General features: G+C 33.3%; 1 protein-coding gene across 1 annotated transcript in view; it reads right to left on the reverse strand.

The window, feature by feature from the left end:
- Positions 1-6613: 6613 nt before the first annotated feature.
- LOC117336396 (tetratricopeptide repeat protein 17-like) overlaps positions 6614-22398 on the reverse strand; it is a 46150-nt gene continuing 30365 nt past the window's right edge. Inside the window, exons 20-26 of the mRNA XM_033896900.1 lie at positions 12716-13010; positions 12310-12439; positions 11636-11792; positions 11145-11219; positions 10514-10633; positions 9424-9567; positions 6614-9168 (exon numbers count right to left, since the gene is read on the reverse strand). Of these exons, the coding sequence (XP_033752791.1) occupies positions 9055-9168; positions 9424-9567; positions 10514-10633; positions 11145-11219; positions 11636-11792; positions 12310-12439; positions 12716-13010 (1035 nt within the window). The 3' untranslated portion in view covers positions 6614-9054. The remainder of the gene's footprint in view (positions 9169-9423; positions 9568-10513; positions 10634-11144; positions 11220-11635; positions 11793-12309; positions 12440-12715; positions 13011-22398) is intronic.

Consider the following 22398-nt stretch of genomic DNA (forward strand, 5'->3'; position numbering starts at 1 on the left):
TAATTATGGAATCGAATAAGTAATATGAAACGAATATGTAATGATGGAATCGATGCCGTCCTCATCGTTTCCTGCTGATCTCGGCTACGATCACGAATGCACTGACAAAATAAACATTTAAAACTTTAACTTGTTTTCGTAAAAATCATTCACTCTTGGTTTTGCTTGATGTTGTTTGACATTACCTCTTTAATGCAGACATATCAAAACTAATATAGACGCCGAAAACCGCAATATGACCCTCTTGCCAGGTAGTGCAGGCACAATGGTGGACATGTAAATAATAAGACGTCATCGGAATGTACCAGTTGAGGCAACGCACAACAATGTATATTACATAGATAAACTGAGCAAAGGGATTGGGCGCAACATTACCAACACGCTCTCTGCATGCAAGGTTTTTCGTATTACTTTTTACTGGGTTTCTGGATATACCGGAATACCCGGCAATGACAAGTGAAAAGGAAGGTTGCGCCGCAATGCGGCATTATCACTTCCACCAACTTATACTAGACAAAATATTTACAATCACAAACTGAATGGAATCGATATGCAGGCAATAAATTTCACTCGGTTAAAGCAATTGTCGGGAAATGGTCTTGCTACTGAGACGATCACAGAGACAGGGTGGTCATTGCCCTTGTTAGCATACAAAATACCTGCATAACGTATTCCTACTTAATGAAGCATGTCCAGCCTCGGATCGTCCATTTAATACCTTATATTGAATTACACTGATCTACAACCTTCATAAGACAGATTTAACAACAGCATAGCAAGTCTAAAAATTATTTTCAAAACTGTTAGCATAAACAAAAGTTTAACCACATTTATATTTTAAAGCTGTTTGTCTGGATCACAAGATTTTAGTAGCAATAGCCACTTCTTTCATTATAAACTATATGTGAGTGTACCAATATATATTTACCTTTTTAGAGACTGTTTGAGTCACATTTTCTTATTTATCAAATTTGACAAATCTCTCATTAATCAAGTAGTTATTAGTAAAGAGCCTTTGCATTGTCACTGATGTTGTGGAAAAACTGCTTAGTGGAAGGAGGCTTAGTTTGTAGAGACAGAGTATCATTTACGGAGGAAAATCCATGGGGCTGACAGCGGCATCACACCTGAGTTTGTTTTTATCCTGCAACCGCCACTGCATCGTCGGACTACACCCACCATATATATTTTTGCTGCATACGGCATTGACGGAAAACAGCTGTTTTTGGGAATCTTAGCACGTGCGTCAATTCGACTGACCTACTTCAAAGCGAAACAACGTTTAAAAGGCGATCATTCTTGATACCGTTTGAAAAAAAAAGATTATTTTTGATAGGCTAACTGTTGTAGGATAAATAGAATACATGGTCAGTGTCTTAAAACATAAGCTGTATTTTTGGCTCGGGGCTCGCCACTTTTGTCTTTTTTTACCCTCGCCAAAATACAGCTTATATTCTAAGACATTGACCATGTATTCCCCATTTACTTTTTAAAATACGTGTCCTTGGCATTCAATCTTATTACACACAACGGCACATAGACCTTCTAATTAAATGAATAGAATAAAAAAAATGAAATAATTTTGGTCTTAAGTTGAGAGTTCGACCCCTGACCGACCAGAGTTTCTAAAAAGGGCAGATTTCTACTCCTGATTAGAGCTCAATATTTAAGGAGTGGACGACTGGTTTGCTCGTTGTATAATGTGACCGGGCGGAGTGTCCTGCTGGGTGTCTTCGGCAGTATGCTTCAGTGAGGTAGTACTATTAAGTCGGCATCAGTCCCACGCTACCATAAGGAGACAAGCACACATATACATGTAAATGCATCTCGCACACAGGGGAGGTCGTCCTTAAATGACCTTGACTGTTGATGGGACATTAAAGAATGCAAAACAAAAGCATTCCTTTTGATGTTTTAGTATTTGAGTAGCAGGTGTGAAGTAGATTTTTAAAAACCAACCGATGAAGTTTAAGAAATATCCTACTTGTACTACCCAAGCAATAATGATATCAAGGATTATTTACGGACGGATGTGGTGACGACGGAAGAGCGATTTGAATGGTCAACCATCTGATGAGGGTAGTCTAAACATCCGTTTCGGTTAAGTCATCAACATAGTATACGAATCCACATAACGTTATACACAGAAGGAAAAGACGTATGGCCATTATCATATATACACATACACATATGATAATGAAAGTCGTCGCGTCATCATAATATATAATACAAATTAGATTGATCGAGGTTTCAACGATTCGTTTACTACAGTTCTGTTCGAGGACATGGGAAGGCCCGCTGTATATCTGCTTGTTGATCGTAGACGGCGTAAAAAAGTTGGACCCCTGAAAAATCAGGAATTTTCCCCGTGTTCTCTATTTAGGGAACATTGAAGAGGAGACCAAAATAGATCTTCTGCCCCTATTGCAACACTTGGGATATTAAATATTTCCTTCCTTAATTTCTTCACTAGTCTGTCTTTCTCTGCTTTGTTTTCCTCTACATGTCTCTCCTTGACGGACGTCCTCGTCCTGGCTGTTGCGAGAACGTTAAGGCAAATACATGCAGTTTTAAGTAATGGGCCAGCAAGCCTAAAAAAACTGCGAGAGGCTGGCGAACTTCAGACATCAAGGTAAGTATAGCATCCCTCATAGTTACTTGTGAGGAAAAATTAACAAGTTTTGTAGGTTCGATCACTAGCCCAATCCCCCTGTAAATGAATCTTTTCCTCGGGAATCTCTAAAGAAAAGACACAGGGGGTCCCTCCCCTAGGCTAAGGAAACTGACGAAAAGGAAGATACATCTATGTATAGTTTTTATATGAAATGTAGTAGCATTTGTTGAAACAAGGAATAACGAATATGTTGTCTTTTTTACCGTGTCTTAAAGAAGGTCGGATCACTCGGATGAGATGGATTGAAAGCTCTCGTGCGAATGAAAGCCTTAAACGGACAGAAAGGGGACCTAGAAATGGCCAACAAAGGAGAACCTACATTCTATGTCCAAACTAATTGGGTTTGGACCCTTTCGAACAATTAGAAGGACCTCTTCATCTACTAAAATACCTTACCACAAGAGATTTTGCTAGAGCCAAAATTGCTACTTACTATTGGTATCAAATTGGACAAGATAAAAACTGAATAAAAACATACACCAAAGTGTAACATTCTCTTGGTCTTCGAGATCTAAACATTGATAAAGACAAAGAATCTGGAGGGCGACAGTATCGGCTTCAGTGGGACAGTGTGGGTTCAACCTCGAAAAACCTTTCAAAACCAAATTAAGCCAATGAGCGGTATTCAGTGCAGTGGCACTATAAAAGTGCCCATCCGTGGTCCCACCACTAGTGAACACCGTCGCTATGTCCAGGAAATAAAACAAAACAAAACCAAATCAAGAAACACAAGACTTCAGAAAATAGGACGAAATGTTTAAATTAGTCAGTGTGGATTAACCTCTACTTTTATAGTCTGTCTGAGTAGTTACGAACTGGTTCAATTGTGACTATAAACAGCAACGAAAAATTTACTTCCCGATGACAGAATGGAAAACTACGTACAAGCTTTTCATACTACGAGAGGAAACTCGTCATCTCATTATACCAGTCCGTTTAATTTTGTTTCTAATTGATTGTTACTCAATAAAATTGTAACAGTTGTTATTTAGATTTCGCTCAATCTATTTCATTACAGTATTATATGCCGAAACCCATCTACCAATTCATGCCCAGAACTTAGAATGGGTGCACAAGGTAATGCATATGGTCTTACAAAGTACACTGATTTGCAATATCAGATATGCAAACACTTATATTGATTTTAAGGAAATGTATTACTATCAAACCAAATTCGAATTACAAGAGATCCCTGAGGTACAGTGGCGCCCAATATTGAATGAACTTTATTGAGTCTATGCAAGACTGGCCTTTGCTATACTGTTCTCATCTTTACCCTTTTCTTCCTATCATTTGCACTACTAGCGACCATGGGGAAACTAAATACGAAATGATCGACAAGTTTTTCTCTGGAAACCCACATAGTATTTTTATGGTGCATATCATATGCAGTTTGACAAATATATGATTGCAGCTCTGTAATTTTAAATATGTTCCTGTTTTTTTTTCCAGTGTCTGTCTAGCTCTTTTTTTAATTTGCCAACGTTAGTTTGTTCCATGTTGATGCCGATCTTCTTGAAAAAGAGGTTATCCTTAGCGTGGTTGAAGAGCGATTTGGGTATATTGTTTTTGAGTTTAATCGACGATTGTGTTGTTGAGCGGCGTCATCCCTTAATACTACTACGTTCCTGGTCGTATGCACCATTAACAATTTCATATAGATCATGTCTCCTCTGGCTCTTCTGAAGGCTCATGTTGGTAGATGTAGTCTACCCAGTCTCTGGCTGTAGCTGAGGTTACTCATACCCAGGAGGCATTTTCTGTACCGACTCTACCTTATCGATGTGCTTTTTCACATAATGTGCCCAAACAGCGCTCGCATATTCCAATTATGAGCGTACTAGGTATTTGTATAATGAGGCAAACGATCTTTGGTCCATCAATTTGAATGTTCACCTGAGAAGTGCTAGTTTTACTTTTTCACCTATGTGATTATCAAGGGATTAATCGGAGTTCTTGCTGAAAAACGTACAAAGAATATCTGCTTTATCTTTGTCCTTTGTGATATTTGACTTTTCGTCTTGTTTTGGGTAGTGTTATTTAATGTTGGAATTGGTTGCTGATATTTACTTTACATAGCCCCAGATTGCTTTAGGGTACGTTTTGGCTTTTTTCGCAATGTTATGTTCATACGTTTTTCTGAGTTTACGCGTAAGTTTTTTTTTAACTTTGCTTCTGACTTTATACCTTTTATTGCCTTCTTCGGTACAGAATGTCTCATTTTTATGGCATCCCTTGTCTTCCTGTTGAAATGGTCCTTGTCGGTACAATGTACTTCTATTACGTTTAGCAAACGTTTCCGATTGATTAAATTTTCATTGATGCTGATAGAATTATCTAACACGTTATCACATTTTATTTAACCTAAGCATTGATTGTGACATAGTTTGATTCATTGTAACCAATTGTAATTTAATGTTGTAGATCTACTATCAAACCGTATATAACATTACACATTAAAACAGAACGATCGCTCTTGCTCAGTGAACTTTGGTTTTCAATTCTCAATGGAGAGTTTTCATCCTTATTTATCAACAGATCTAAAATGTTAGAATTGTCTCCTCCTCGCCAACTTGTTGGTTAGTATAAATGTACGAAAAGGAAGTTATCCTGAAGTTTTTCTTTGAACTTGTACCTTCTTTGTTTTAGTACTTTCTCCTCTAGTGCTCCAAGACTCCCTATTTATCCCATGACATTGAAATATCCCATTATTGAATTTTATTTTGCGTGGCACTTACTAGCTATTTCTTCCAACAGGTTAGGTAATTTGTTATTTTCACCTGGTCCAAAGTCTGATCTATAGGAACAAAACCTACTAAGATTTTTGTATTATTGTTGATACCAATATCTACAAACAGGTTCTCCTGGAATGATGTTCCAATGTCCACTCCCTCGGTCTTAAGATCTCTGTTGATTGAAATCATTCCACTGTCCTTCACCTTTTCAATATTTTTGTTAAACGTTTTGTAGTTTTGGTTCCCGTCTATGTCGTATTCTGTAATTTTCTGATCTTTGACATCACTTTGGTAATTCCAATTACACTGCATGTACATTTGGTTTTGTTTCATGTGTACAAGCATTTAAATTATTAATAGTTTTTAGCTTATGGTGAGTTTCCCTATTGTTATTTAGATCTCGAGTCTGTTTTTTTCAATGCTATTTGGCCGTCTGTGATCTTTATTTTGGTAACTGCGCGGTACTTTCCTGGTAAATGGTTGGCCCTGTACTTCTTAGGCGAATTTCCCAGATGAGTTAGTTTGTCTTTTATTTTTTGGCTTGCAGCCAAAGTTGTTTTTCCTGCTCCCTCTAAAATTTTGTTAGACCGTTACTTATCTTTGTATTACTTTTGAATTTGTCTTCGACACCAAGATTCTTTATATTTTGGGAAAATGGTTTTTTTTTTTTAAATCCAGACTGTCCTATGATATCAGTAATGGCCCGCTTTTTTTTGTTTGTTTGTAATATCTTTGTTGAATTTTCATTGTTGTATAGACTTGTTTACATATGTAAAACATAGTTTTCGATACTGACATTACATTTAAATAATATTTTATTTTTCATTTTGTTATTATGATCTATCCTCCCCCTCCCATCTGGTGAGATGTATTATGCTACATCGTATGTTATTATATTGCATTCCTTTGATCATGACTTTCTGTCATTTATCTCTGTCATAATGTCTGTGACGTTTCCTGTTGGGAGTTCTAGACTTATCTGCTTCCTATTTTGTTCATTCGACTGGATTTATCTGTTCCGATTCTCTCTGCTCTTTCATTATTCTGTGAACTGTATCCTCCTCTCATTTTGTTGTAACCGTTTCTTCTAGAGTGGAGATTTTTTTTTTAAAGTCCTGCATGAAAGCTGTGCACATTTTCTCGATTAGTATACTATCTAGTGATAGTGGTCTGAAATACAATCCAAAAACAAAAGGAAGATAACTATTGTTAAATTATTCATTTTTATTGATTTAAAAGAAGATTTTGGCACATATCACTGATTTTGAAGTGATGGGATTCAGTAATTAGGATTTGTAGAAAGAACTGGAATGACTCCAAATAACTTAAAAAAAAAACAAACAAAGTAAACATTAACGTCTATCTACATTTATCCAGAGACCAGTATATAATTATATATTATCAGTCTCTTGATTTACCTGAACAGCTGTGTGGTAAACAAGACGTGTTTATTTCAGCGTAACCTGTTTATTTTTTTTTAGATAAATCAAATGGAGCAATTTAATTAATCCAATCCAATTGCATTTACTAACAGTTTTATTAACTGCCCAATGGATAAATTCAAGGACAGGAAATTTCTACACACCGTAAAAAGAAAACTTATTAATTTGATATATTTTCATGGCCATTGAACTTTAAAAATCTGTAGCAGTTTTATGGCAATATGGAAATAAACTTCATGGCTATGAATTTAGAGCAAAATTTCACCTGAATATTTCATGTTTCCGTGCCAAAGATCGGGGTTTTTTCATGGTATCATCAGTTCAGGGGACATATATGTGTATATATGCAATCTTGTCAAGGACTCTGTTATTACCTTACAAAAACATGGTGGGCCATTGAGATGTCAGTTGTTGATGTATATCTCAACCACATACATATACTTAATATTGAGACTGAACTGGCGATTGATACACACAAAATTTCAAACACTCCCTATTTGGCCTATATCAAAATCATTGGTTCAGAGGATAATAATCACATTTTGATTTAAACAATAATCATATTCTAATATACATATTTTTCTCTTTCAGCTTTGAAATTAAATCATAAGCTATAAAATAGATAATGAATTAGTCTATTGATGTATAGATTGAAAACTGAAGTGTATTATTTACACAAGCTGTCTCGTGGTTTATTCAGAATGCACTTCAGTTTTCGATCAACAGACTAATTCCTTATCAATTACGGACATCAATAAACAGATTTGTTATGCTGCTCAATGCTTAAATGATGAAACTGAGGGAGGAAACTATTTCACAAGATACAAAATAAATGCTAAAAATAGCCAGAATTAAGAATGAAAATTAACCAATATTAAATATGACAAAAATAAATTCAAATTATTGCAAATGTCCAGAAAAACTTGGTGTTGTATAGTATAGGTTATCAAAAGAGATCATTAGTACAAGCACAATACCGATAACATAACAAGACTTCGTACAAATGATAAGCACTTTCTTAGCAGTTTTCCTTGTAACATTTAAAACTTTCAACAATTAGATATGATAAGCATATCTTGAAGATAATTTCTCATGTCTAAAGTTGTTTAGAGCAAGTACTAACATTATTTTCATTTAGTTTTCCTTTTTTTTCTATATTTACATTTTTTTTTTATTTTCCAAGCGTTTTCATTGTACTGGCAAGTGATAGTATTAATTATCATAAAGGTCCAGGGTCATAACAAAAAAAAATCATTTTACATTAATTTTCTTCACCAAAAAGTCTTCATTTAAAACAAAAATAATTAAGGATTTTCATAAGTTTCCATTTTAAATAAAAACAATTCACACATACACACAGCACATATACAAGATCATAAAAAAGTGAAAGTAACACTAACAATAGAATTAAATGATTTATGCTCATTATCATACACATATACAATGTTATACAAAGTACAAACACTAATAATAGAATTAAATAAATTATACTCATTATCACAAACATATATGATGTTTACAAAGAACAAATACCACTAATCATTAAATTAACTCATTTCCCGTCAAGACAAACTCCTTGACTGTTGGTCAGTTAACTTGACCTATAAGTGGTCAGCTTTTGACTGGAGGTAGTTGAACTGTCCTCATTACTTGAGGTACCCTGTTACCATAATTTAGGTCTTACGCCAGCAAGCAGTTTGTTCTCCGACCCTCCACTTTCTGGATGAACTTATCAAGTTAATGAAACATGATGAGCCAAAACTGAATGACTGTTACTAATAAGAATGTATCGTTCCCTTAAGTCTTCATTTTGATCGACAGGAACATATGAAATTTGTCTATTAAAAATAAGCTACAATACCAGATCTAAAGGCAATTCTTTAAAGGATGAAGATAGAAACTGAATACATTAGGTTGGTCTACAATACAAATCTAAAATTTAGAAATGCGCTAAAATTTGAGTGCGCCAAATATTGTATGTTTACAGTAAATTGTTAGCTTTTTGAGAAACATTCTAGCTCCTCATTAAAATGCTAGGAGTAAAACATTATAGCTGTCACCTTGGTTCCATGTATGCTTGGCCACTTAAGTGACTGTAAAGAGAATGGGAAATATTGCTATATCTGTAGTGGTAGGACTTTCTGATAACAAAAGTTTATAAGATTGTAAAGAGAATGGAAAATATTTAATGTTAATCCATAGGTTATGATTTGAGTATTTTACACATTATAGTTTTCAGGCGTTGTTTGGCTGGTTCAAAGGAGGTTTGAAGGCCCAGAGTCGACTCATAGAACATTTTTGCCTGCTCCCATTGTTCCTGCAGTAAAAAGTAAACAATGATATCCAATGTATAACAAGTTAAAGGGAAGTAAGTCCCCCTTTCAGTTACAATCTACCCTGTTAATGAGAAGGTACATTTATCAATTTATATAACATGAATTAACTTTGAAAGTTTAAAGAAAATGCTGATAGACATTTTGAGTCAGAGAAGTTAGGAATTAGGCACTAATCTTTGAATTTCATTGCTAATGAATTATTAATTGATAGTTAATTTTATTGTAAGTGTTCTTACTTTAGCAGCATACAGGTTGGCCATTGTAAAATGGCTAACAACAAGTCGTTTGGAAATATGCAGGGCCAGATCTGTAGCTACGATGGCATCATTGATGTAGCCGGCTCGGTGAAGGACATTGGCTATACTGACAAGGGAAGTATCCTGGAAAAACACCGAGAATGAACTTAAATTCAGTGTTGGGAACATGCAAAATAAAAGTGTAGAAAACAAGTAACAAATCAAAACTTTTCGCTGCAATTACAACTATTGTACTCTCTTAACAAAAGAACTTCATTTAATGAAACAAGTTTTTTTCAGATTCGTAATTAATATGAATGTGAATGGAGTGGAATTTTAATTCATAGTAAAATCAAAACCAGTATAGGATTTACTGAAGTGACTACATTCTGTCACCATCAACACTAAAACATCACACTTAAAATCTAAACTGGTGGTGATATATCCAAGTCTATTTATAGCTTCATTTATTTATAAATAGAAAAACTTACAAAAATTAGAATTTTCTCATGAGATATAATAGAAAGATTCCAATTTTGAGCAGAAGTTTCAATTTTTGAAATCAAGGTAAATTTCGAAAGACACCCTATGAAGAAGGGACACATTATAAATGCCTATACACAGTAATACAATTCATATATTTATAATGGGAAGATTGCATACCTCCTGAACACAAGCTTACTGTTATCAGTCTTAGGATATTTTGTAATTTTAAGAATGAAAGCATTATGAAGATTGAAAACAAATGATGTGTTTTAGTTAGGAAGGGTAAAGCTATTGTCTCGGATTAACGGTAATCAATTGCTCAAATACCACAGCTAGTGACTACAGAACATTTACTGAAAAATCATTGAAATTATCCTTAATAGTTGTAACATTTTAAAGGAGATACACAGTACAAGACATTGAGATCATTTTTATAGAGATACAGCAAGACATGAATATAAGTTAACGTCATGTAATAAGAATTAATATGTTATAATATCTAAGTTTGTGAGACACTCCTCGTGTGTTGACAATATGTCTGTCAAAACCAAGTGTGTTGTTAGTCAAAATGTTTTACATATAATGTTACCATGGTGACACTGACCTTGACCTCTGTTGGGGCAGTGGTAAGAGACAGGCGGAGACACTGTATGGCCCTCTTGGCATCACCCTCCACCCTCCAGTAAAGGGCAGCCACATTGGTCAGGACCCATGAAGTCGAGTTCTGTGGCCAACAACATGATCACATATCAAGCAAGGACAGAAGACAAATCAATTAATGATTCTGATTTCTGATTGGCTATTTCATTCATTTGTTATGAATACTGTAATTTCATTGGTTTAAATCCAACAGTGTTATTTACATGTACCCAGGTATTATCAGTTTGATATTTCTCACTGCAATAATTGACAAGTGCAATCAATGATTGTGAAAGCTCACTGGCGGCAGCAATCACACTATGCATTCATTTTTTATGTATGTATAAGCATGTCATTGACTCGTAACCGGTGAGCTAAAAATGACACTTTTATGAAAGATTCCCAATATTTCAGTGGAAAAACATAAGATAACTAATGATTATACATTGTATCAATAATTGTTGCATGCAGCTTAGCCACTTGTCTATGAATGACATTAACAAAAATTGCTTGTACATTTTTAGTTATTGTGACAATATGGAAACCATGACAATAAGAGAACAGGGTATATGTAAGGTACAAATTTACAGTTTTACCTTCTTCAAGGCATGAGCAATCCTTGTGCCTACAACACCTACAGGCTGGGACTCCCCACCAAGCTTGTGGAGGACCTGTACCAACAACACAAAACTCTGTTATATATAAGCTCTACAGTTGGTGCACTTTTTTTGCTAATTTTTTGGCAGATTATTAATGAATAATTGTATTAAATGTAAACTTTATTTATTTTACAACAATTGCGAAACAAGCTATATCAACTTATATTAATCACAATTACTGGCCTGGATGGAAGCGTGCGAGGGGTCTTACTGTGGTAGTAACCCAGAGTACCCAGGGAAAACCCATGTGGTCGGGCAGGTGACCACATACCTTTTCACGTCCGATTGGAGAATAGAAACCCTGTCCGCCTAGGTGAAATGCAAGTGTGTTACCACTGTGCCACCCCACCACCCTCATAATTGATCATAAATAATTCAAGGCATGTAGGGAGATTGGTAGACAAATATCAGCTATACGTGATTCTTACCTCCTTGAGGCCCGTTTCAGCAAAGTAATTGAGTGTCTCGCTGTGTGTGATGCCCGGCAGACTATCAAGATCTAGCTGACTGTTCACATCTGTAATACAATATGGCTCCTCAAAGTCTCGCTTGATCACTGTCTCAAAGTCAATGTGCTTCCTCAGGCTGCAATACAAAGGACCATAATACATTACAATTCTATTTTGTGTAATTTTTCAATTTCCACAACAGATCATAATACAAAAATGTAGAACATTATGATATTTTTGGTGTTATGTGTCAGAAACCCATTTTCATCCGACCATACACAGTAAGTCTTAACTTTTTTTTCTGACATACCTACTATCAAAATCATCCTGAAATGTTTATCACAGCATCTTGTGAACATATAAACATAATTGGCAGAAATACTGACATTTAATTTACGGCCTTTTTTACACCCGTTTAAGTAGAAAATACACAATTTTTATGCACCATTCAAATATCTCCTGATTGTTTGCCTATCTGAATGTCATCTTCATTAATTTGGAATGTTAACAGAGTTTAGGTGTTTAGACCGAGGAATCATTAGCATGATGCTGTATAATAGTTTCCTACATGATATTGAGATTGTAGACAAATCTAAAACGGAATGGGATCATGATCGTGGTCTTTACACAAAGAAGTCGTAATCAATACATACTCAATTCCTTTTGCGGAGACTGATAGCCAGGTACTTGTGAACTCCTTAAAGTTGATGTCCTTGACATCTTTACAATCACGCAGGGTCGGAGGTCGCAGAGTGTACCTCATAGTCACATGCACACTGGTGTCTGTACAAAATAAAAAACAATTACAGTAATACAAATATATTGTAAGGATTAACATCAATCATGTTCCAAAAACTTTTTAATTATATCCTTTGAATGTGCATGGCTATACTATCTAGCCGAGGGCTTTCGTAACTTTAATCCAGCCACATTAACTTATTTCTGATGGCAATTCTTAACATCAGTATTTCTAGCTGTGTCAAAATTTTTTAATGAAACATGTTTTCTACTTTGCTTTTTTCGTACAGGTAAATTCATTTCCAATTAGTTTCTCCTCACCTGGCAGTTCACTATCTGGAAACCAATCATCTTCAATAATAGACTTTCCATCATTCAGCTGAGGGATTCTGGGACTACCGTAACGAGAATTTTCGCCGACATACTCCTGAGCTGGGGGTCCCTCTGGCTCCAAGGGAGGAAGTTTCTCCAACTGAGACTGGCTCTCATCCTGTGAGCTCTGATGGGGTGGATCAGGTTTACTACGTATACAGGGTTGGTCAGTGCCAGACCGGTGTTCAATAAATACCATTTGTATCTGGTCAAAATCCTCCTTACTAAAGTCAAATTCTTCAAGCTGTAACAAGAGAAGGAATCATAAAGACATGTACAGTTATATTATAATATACTTTTTGAGTTACATTTTGACATTTTTTGTTTTTGTTTTGGTGATTATAGATTTGAAACTGCAGGGAATAAAGGCAAAACATTATCATACAAATGTATTTCCTTGAACAATACCGATTTCTCATGTATTTCCTTTTCTTTGTAGCTTAGCAGAAATTATATCTCAATATAACCAGATCTACAACTTAGAAAAAATATACAAAATATGTTACAATATCTAGATTTCCATAGGTGTAAATATTTGAAAACATTGTGAAATTTAAGCATTGCAAAGTCAAACCAACAACAGTACCACCTTGGCAAAGACCTAAACAATATGCATGTCCCTTGCCAAAATGATACCGAAAATACTGGTCACATAGAAAAATGTTATTAAACTGATCTGATCCTTCATGCTATATATATATATATATATTGTTCCTTACAAACTTTGAAGTCAATCCATCGATAATTACTAGATACTGAGGGGACATCCAATTAATGATGATAGGCTTTACCTAACAGTATTAGATCATATTTTCACTCGGTCATACTTTTATGACTTTAATCAATTACTGGCACTATTTCTTTGGATAATTGTCATTGTCCGAGGAATGCCTAAAATGTGGATTAAATGTTAACCAAAATCTGACTACTCGTTTTTCTGAAAGTAACACATTACAATTTTTTTTTCTTTTGTTAATTGAGGAAATCTATGATAAACTCACCATTCTATTTGATAAACCAGGTTTCATGGGCTACTGTATAAAATATTATACCATGCACAAAATAATGATACCGACTAAAGTTATATATCAAAAGTCCTACTAATAATAAAACACATTTTCACCATAGTTAATGACAAGTACAAAATACTTTTTATTATAAAGATATTTTCTTTTCCAGTTTCTCATAAGTTTAAGGATAATCAATATTAAAATGTATTCAGATAATTACCTTAATCAAGTAACAATATACTCTGGTAAGTATTACAGTAATTAAATTAATATGGACATGATTAACTTAATGATTGTGATCAAAAGTGTTAGTGTTTCTGAATTAAACAATCTATATCACTATGAATGACTACTTAAACAAAGCATGCACAAACAATACATTTTACAACAGAGGAAAACATTTCAGTAGAAATTCCATATAGAAAAGATACAGAAAAAAATTACAAACACTTAGAAATTAAACATACATTCAAAGAAGGCTAGAATGGCGCAACCTGAACAAAACACTGTCCCAAAATATGTAGTGGGAATACAGCCAAGTCTGGTGATGGCACCTGGCTGGAATTAATCTCCTTATTTATAAGATGAACATTAAAACTTATAATTTTGAAGAAAAAAAACCTCAAACTTATTTTTTGATTACAAATATAGCTCCACCTGAATTTTTTTTTCATTTAATGAAATTCTATATATTAATGATGCATTAATTTTTGTAATACTCAGGTATCTTTTTAATAAACAACACAAACTTAATTAGTACACATAAAAATGCTGAATAAATACATGCAATGATTAGACATTAATGTATTACAATATTTCCGGGGTTTAATTATCAAAGCCACTCTGGAAGCACAATAAATCAGCTATAAAGATTAGTAGAATTGAAAGCTATACATGTAGGGCGTAATTAGTTTTCTGATATTTGCCCTAAAAGCTATATATACTCTCACAATAAAATCGGGTGCATTGTAAGTCAATACTAACATATGTAACTGTGAATTATTAAGCTGTGACTGTAATTTTTTCACTAAGTCATAGCTTGTGAACATAAGTATCTGGTTCATTTTTTATTTGCTTCTATCTAATATAGGAGTAAATCTGATGTAAATTACCTACATGTACTACAATATGTAATTATGTAGCTATCAATGTCTCTTCTGCTATTGATATGTTTTCATATTATTTACTGTTATATTAAAGTTGGGGTGTAAAATCTCTGCTGAAAATATTTTCCTGTTTACCATAATAAAAATTACCATACATCTGGTAATAAGCCCACTTGACAAAATCATGTTTATGTTATTCAAGTTCAGTTGAAAAAAAAATTTCAAAACAAAATTAAAATTCCGTTTTCTTGCAAAATCTTAATAATAAGGCTATACCTTCATCAACCTAACTGTCTTATACTTCGAGTCAGTTTAAAGCTGTAAGCCTTATATACCTCGATCTACCTAGGTGTCCTATACTTCAGGCCAGTTTAAAGCTATTAGCCTACCTCGATCTACCTAGCTGTCCTATACTTTCAGTCAATTTAAAGATGTAAGCCTACCTCGATCTACCTAGATGTCCTATACTCCCAGTCAATTTAAAGATGTAAGCCTACCTCGATCTACCTAGCTGTCCTATACTTCCAGTCAACTTAAAAATGTAAGCCTACCTCGATCTACATAGATGTCCTATACTTCCAGTCAATTTAAAGATGTAAGCCTACCTCGATCTACCTAGATGTCCTACATGTACACTTGGTGTCAGTTTAAAGTTTTATGTGTTAGCCAACTGGGCATATTACATAATAAATATACTTGTCTGTCAATTGATTAATACTATCAATGATATGGATAGAACTACCGAAGAAAGCACATGTCTGGGGAAGTTTCCATAATTGTCATGTTATATCAAAACCCCAAAATACAAACAATAAAATTTCTATATTCAAACATACAGAATCATGCAGAAAGCTAAAATATCTAGAATTCCACTAAAGACAAAGCTTGCTTACACACATTTTGACATGAACAACAGTCACAGTTTTGGCATTCATTTCTCTATGATCACAGGAAATATCAACAAAAACATTATGATCAACAAATAAAGAAAAAGGAATGCAAAGAAATTAACATTTGGAAAGCAAAACTTATTTGAAAAAAAAATACAGGTACATGTAATATACAATTAATGTAAGCATATGTATACAGCCTATACTCGAATGTAAGTAAATACAAAGTCAGAAAAGAAGTTAAACAAACTCATGGAGGAATCAGACAGAACAAATCATACATGTATTAGTGTATCTTTACTCATACAAGCTGCATGTATTAATATTTTATTTGAATTATATATAATTAGCAGTGTTACTTGTTTCAACAAGCAAAAATTGTTAAGGAATATCTTTCCACTTTTCATTAAAATAGTATAATACAACTATATTTCACCAACTAATGCAGGGAACAGGCTGCTGGAAAACTTATAAGCTTCAAAATAATCCCAATTTGGATTGTCGTAGAAATTCTCAACATTTCCTTAACATTTCTTTCTATACACGGTTTATTACCGAATGTTCAAGCAATGGAGGCAGGATGGATGGATGGACGGCACTACTTACAGATTTCGAAAATAAATACCACTTACAAATTAAAGTCAGACTTAATACTTCTCACTGTTACACTTTAAGGTCTGTCTATCACACTCTTATGTCCTATATTAATTCTGTAAGCCTATTTAGGTCACTATCCTGTATATGTAATGTTTTTAACAATTTTGTTACATAAATTGTTACATTACACATGAAAATCCGAAGTTATATGATAATCATTTATATTTAAAGTCTACTTTATACCAGAATTCTGTTGAATATGTGAGTGTCACTGTGACTCGATCTCTATAAATGTCTTGCCTAACCCGCACAATGACTCTCTGAGATGATGAGCTACATTCTGAAAGAAATTTGATGGAAAATTTGTTAAAGTAGAAAGTTTAATGAAAATGTGCACAAAGTTTCAAGTCAGTTTCTGAAAACTACTGAACAAGTACGTACCAGTAACCTGTTATCAATTCCCAAATTCAGCCAACATTTTTGTTTTCAAAATATTTCAAATCTCTATTTTGTTTCTACTGTTTCCAGTTATGACACCATTATACTAAATTTGGTTGCTACATAATTATAAGCACTCAAATACAATACAAAGCACTCATGAAAATGACAAAGTCCAAGAAATATGAAAAATTCCACCAATAATTATAAGCATCTGAGCTGTTAAAATAGTGAAAAAAACTGTTTTTATATAATATACAGTATTAAAGTTTAACTGTATTTAGAATTTTAAGTCAATTTAAACATTTTTGATAAGATTTACAATTCTCAAAATCTATCACAATGTAATAGTTTTCACAAAAAACAAAAAAATAATGCAAGTATCCCATATCGATTACTATAATGTCCCAAATTTGAGTAATATTTCATATTTTCATCAAATTTGGTTGCTATAGAATTAATCCAATAAACATCACAACCCAATTTCTTGACATTGGATCGATAACAGATGCTAACACAGAATAATAACACCTTCCTTGTTGATTCTGCTGTTTCTTCTTGGGAAGATAAAAACTTTGAATGCCTTCTGTTAACAGTCATCCTTATTACTCATACATGACATATATATATGTGTGTGTATGGCTATCAACACATTCAACAAATAACAAAGATGAAATGTAACAATAATTTAAAATTTTATTTCAATAGAATAGGTGTTTTTACACCATATATATGTAACAAATTCAATCAATTTTCATCACATTTTCAAATTGTCAGAAACACTGTGATATCAGCTGGTTCTCAATATCTGTAGTGTACAGATGGTATCTGATAGATGGAAATAGGCCTATTATGTTTTGATCTATGGCTACAAGAATTATTTCAATGTAAAACTGTTATATATTATGCAATATTTATCTTATCATACCTACAAAATAGCAAATAGATAACGAATAGTTCTTTGTCCATTATTATATCTTTCCATCCCAATTTGAAAATAAGTTAATTTTCATCTCACAGCTGTCATCAGAACAAAAAATTCTGTTTCTTTAATCAGACTTATTACCGTATTTGACCTAATAAGTGTATGTGCCCCTAGCAGCACACCTTCACCTTTTTCAGAAAAAGGGGAATCAATGTGTGTGCTTATTGATGAGTCATATAAAAGGTTCCTTCTCGCTGATCTGTTTATATAATATTCAGTCTCTCAAGAACTGGACTGCTTTCGCACAAAACATTTTCCCACAGAGATTTCAAATGAAAACTGTTTCCTGTGCATTTTATTAAGCTCACACCTTTTCTTGTTTTGTAAGTGCACAATGTATTTATTTAAGGTCAAATACAGTAATCAGTTCCTTAGGTGTTATATGATCAGATAGCATTGTATCATACTCTAATTGCAGGTTAAACTTTAATTTCTATTAGTGACATCATTTCATCTATAAGGTCAAAATATTCTGCTTTTAAGTTGATTTTCTTGCAAACTAGTTATTAGGTAGTTACTATAACAAATAAGTTCCAGGAGTACACAGAATGAGTGAAATAATGATGCCAAAATATTTGCCACACAACCCAAATATATTTGTTATTAATATAAAAGGCACATTTAATATCAAAAATCCAAAAATTGGTTTTACCTGTAAATTCCTGAAAGGACAATTTTTAAGCTAATAATACTAACTTAAAATCAATGTGCTTTAATTGAGCTTTTTGATTGGTTAATTGTCAGTGAATGATTTGCTTTCTGCAATTTCATTGGTGTTTGGTTGTATTTATTGTTTCTTTTCAGTGAATCATCATTGTTATTTTTTCACTGCAATAAAAAAGAGCACTTTAACTAATTTTATATTTCACTTGTAAAAATGTAATAAAATCTATTTTTCAAGGTCTGTTTCCATCCATCATAGGTCATAGCCAATGTCACAGAACAGCTTATATATCAGTACATATACCTATCTTGGCAAATAATTAATATTTATGGCAAAAAAAAAAAAAATAATAATATGCCTAAAACATAATCAGTAACCTACGTACCTTAAAGACATTACATCATAAAAGTTAAATGAAAACAATCATACTTAGCAAAATCATATATTCTCTGAAATATTCTATTTATAATTACATGTCATTGGTTTCTATTAATGTTGTACATTTTTTGTTCTTATTGACCTGGTTTTTGTGATTTGGTTACTATAGTTACTGATTTGGTTACTATGGTTACATAAGCCAGGAAGTACTTAAATACAGATTAACAAAAACACTGGTAAAATTGAGTACTGATGTTTTCCCAACATTCACAAATCATCACAAACATATTATATTTATAAGTACAAAGAAAGGTGACAGAAAACTACATTTTTGTTCAAAATCTTCTATCAGTGTCCAACTGTCAGAGTGCACAAAGACATCTCCTATTCTATATTAATGGGTCCCTTCTAGTGTCTTTTTCTAAGAAACCTGTCACTATAGGTATCTTTACTGGTTGGAAACTTGGATTTCATTACTTACTTGACAACAAGTCATTCAAATAACAAATATAGATGGAGGCAATGAAAACGCTTAGGAAATTTGAATTATCAAAATTATGATAATTTCAAATTAGTATGGAGATTCTGAAACAAGGAGTATGGTTGGGCAATATGATAAACACATAATTTAGAACATGGAATATAAGCTGTGCTATAAGTGCAGAATTTGTCATAAACTTCCTTACTCTTTTTCTGATCTGACTCAGGCATAGTATACTTTTAAATTATAAGCTTCCCAACCATTTTCTTGTTAGCTCTGTATATGATCCGAGTATTCCATTCCTCATATTTAGCTAGTTAGCTCTGTATATGCTCTGAGTATCCCATTCCTCATAAGCTAGTTAGCTCTGTATATGCTCTGAGTATTCCATTCCTCATAAGCTAGTTAGCTCTGTATAAGCTAGTTAGCTCTGTATATGCTCTGAGTATTCCATTACTCATTAATTACCCTTTGGTGCTCTTTATATGCTCTGAGCATTCCATTACTCATTAATTACCCTTTGGTGCTCTTTTTATGCTCTGAGCATTCCATTCCCTATAAGCTCCAGTACAGTTTTTAGGTCTGAACATGCTACATGTATCCCCCACAAGCATCTCCTATCTATTTTTTAGTTTGAGTTACTACATGATTCGATTGAACTCATAAGCTTCCTGAATCATTTCTGTTTTAATTGCTTGTTATATTCTGTTAGAAATTAGATATATCTAATACTAAAGACATCTACTGTATAATCGATTGAAGAACACTACTCTGGTTTATGATGATACCGGGTAATATGTGTATAACAGATCTGCTTAGAATAGGAAAAACTCAAACACTTTCATTTTAGTCATTTTAGAAAATATAAGGACAGTGTTATACTATATATCTATAGTAATATCCAGTTAAATGTCAACGATGTAATTATGAGTCGTTTCTTGGAATCATATTTTTTGTTACAAATATTTTCACAATATTGGGGAAAATAATATTCCCTTTTGTTTCTTAGTGTAACTTATTTGAACTAGGGATTTCCTGGTTATCTATTATTAGAGTCATCTATTAATAGAACTAAGGGGTTTCCTATTATTAGAACTACAGATTGTTCAATCAATTATATATAGGAATACTAGATATTACCCTAGGTTATCTATTATTAGAACTTGGGATTTCCCTTGCTCAGCCTTTTCCTGGTTATCTATTAATAGAACTTGGGATTTCCCTTGCTCAGCCTGTGTGAAGAATCAGTAAACACTGCAATCAGTAATTAATCCACCAACTTTTAATCATCAACAGAACAACATCAGTGACCAGATGACACTACAAGCATTAACACTAAATGTGTACACAATACATGTAAACAATGAGCAGTTGTAGAATATGTGTAAAACAGAGTGGTTATATGCAAAATCTTCAAATCAATAATGTAAAAAATAAAAGTAGAAAATTTGGAATTGTAATTGTAAAAAGTGTTAAAAGCATGACAACAACAACATGAACCAATCAAATCAGTTCTAATATAAGGCCATTAGTAGGTATAGTACGACTAATATGATTGGATGATACCACATGATGATTCCTCAGTAATGTGGACGCTGCAATCGAGAATGAAATGAGGATAACGTAAATACCTGTGATATTATCATACAGAGAACAGAAATAGTTTATCTATACCTAACGATACCAAGTAACCTTAAAACATAATTAATTCCTTATTAAGATAGGCCTTTTACTAAAAACATAACACGATTAGCATCAATTCCACTTCAATGAGAAAAGGTGTGCTATTTTTTCTGTGACAAAATCAGCAAGAATCAAATTTTGCATATCAGTCATTTAGAAGACCATTACATAAACATTTGATTTACAAAAAAAGTCAGCAGAATGATATAAATTTGACATGACATTATAGTCACCTTGAGATTATCACGACTGTGGTCATGCCAAGATCATACAAAGCTCTCTGAACATAGCAAGATGCATTTAAAATTGAGATATTTAACAAGTTAGAAATATATATATAGCCTCATACATGTAGGTATACATTTAACAGATAAGAAATTAAGAAATTAATAAAGTTTTTTTTTTATATCAGAAATAGACTTCACTGAAGAGACAGAATGTATAATAGTACTACACTATATCATTTGAGAACTGGTTAATTGACATTCCAGTACAGGCAAAACATTGAAACAGGCTGTAAAACACAGATACAGGCTGTAGAACATTGATACAGGCTGTATACAGATGGTCATCAGCAGGTTGGTTGTCCAGTGGTTAATATGAACTATCAGGGATGGACGCCAGCCTTCCCGTTGTTAATATAGGTATATGACTGTATATAGAGTACATGGGTTACCTCAGGAGATGAAGAAATCATCATATTCCAGCAGAGTTGCCTACAGTGTTTATAATGTGAAAACAGTAAAGCTGGGTTGACACTTGACCGCGATTTCTACGATATCCAAGATTCAAATAAAGCGTGGAGCTCCACTATATATTTATTGCATGGAATTTCCTTTTTGATTGCTTTCCTATAATCCCTACAATCTGTTAACTTATAATGCATTTGATGACAAAACCAACATGATCCAATTAAAGGTTTGTCATGATTTTCATTATGTTCAATACAGTTTTCTTACGAAACCACGATACGCCATCATGTTTGTCAAGTTTTTGTTTACGTTTCAATCTTCATGCTGTCCTGTCAGTTTTTTTTTTGTCTATTTATTACAGAACTTGTCTCCTAATTTTCTAGCATGACCTTCACCCTTTAAAATATACCTTGTATACATTATTGGGATTGTCATGAAATCTGAAGAAATTGCGTTTCAAAGTTCAGGATCCCTTTACCATGGAGTGTTATTGCAAGGTCTGTTGCAGTTCATGTTAAGGTCCAATAAATTACTACTATGCTCTTTTACGATTATCAGATTCTATCATGCTATCTAAGATTTGACATCAAATCAGGATAAGTGTGGCAAAATTTTTCACAGGCAAAACTTTTGTAACAATATCCTTATTATCGTCATGATTATACTTAGTTCCTTCAAGATTGCTATGATTTGATACAACGACCACCG

This window comes from Pecten maximus, chromosome 10 (genome assembly GCF_902652985.1).
Source record: "Pecten maximus chromosome 10, xPecMax1.1, whole genome shotgun sequence".
Lineage (NCBI taxonomy): Eukaryota > Metazoa > Mollusca > Bivalvia > Pectinida > Pectinidae > Pecten > Pecten maximus.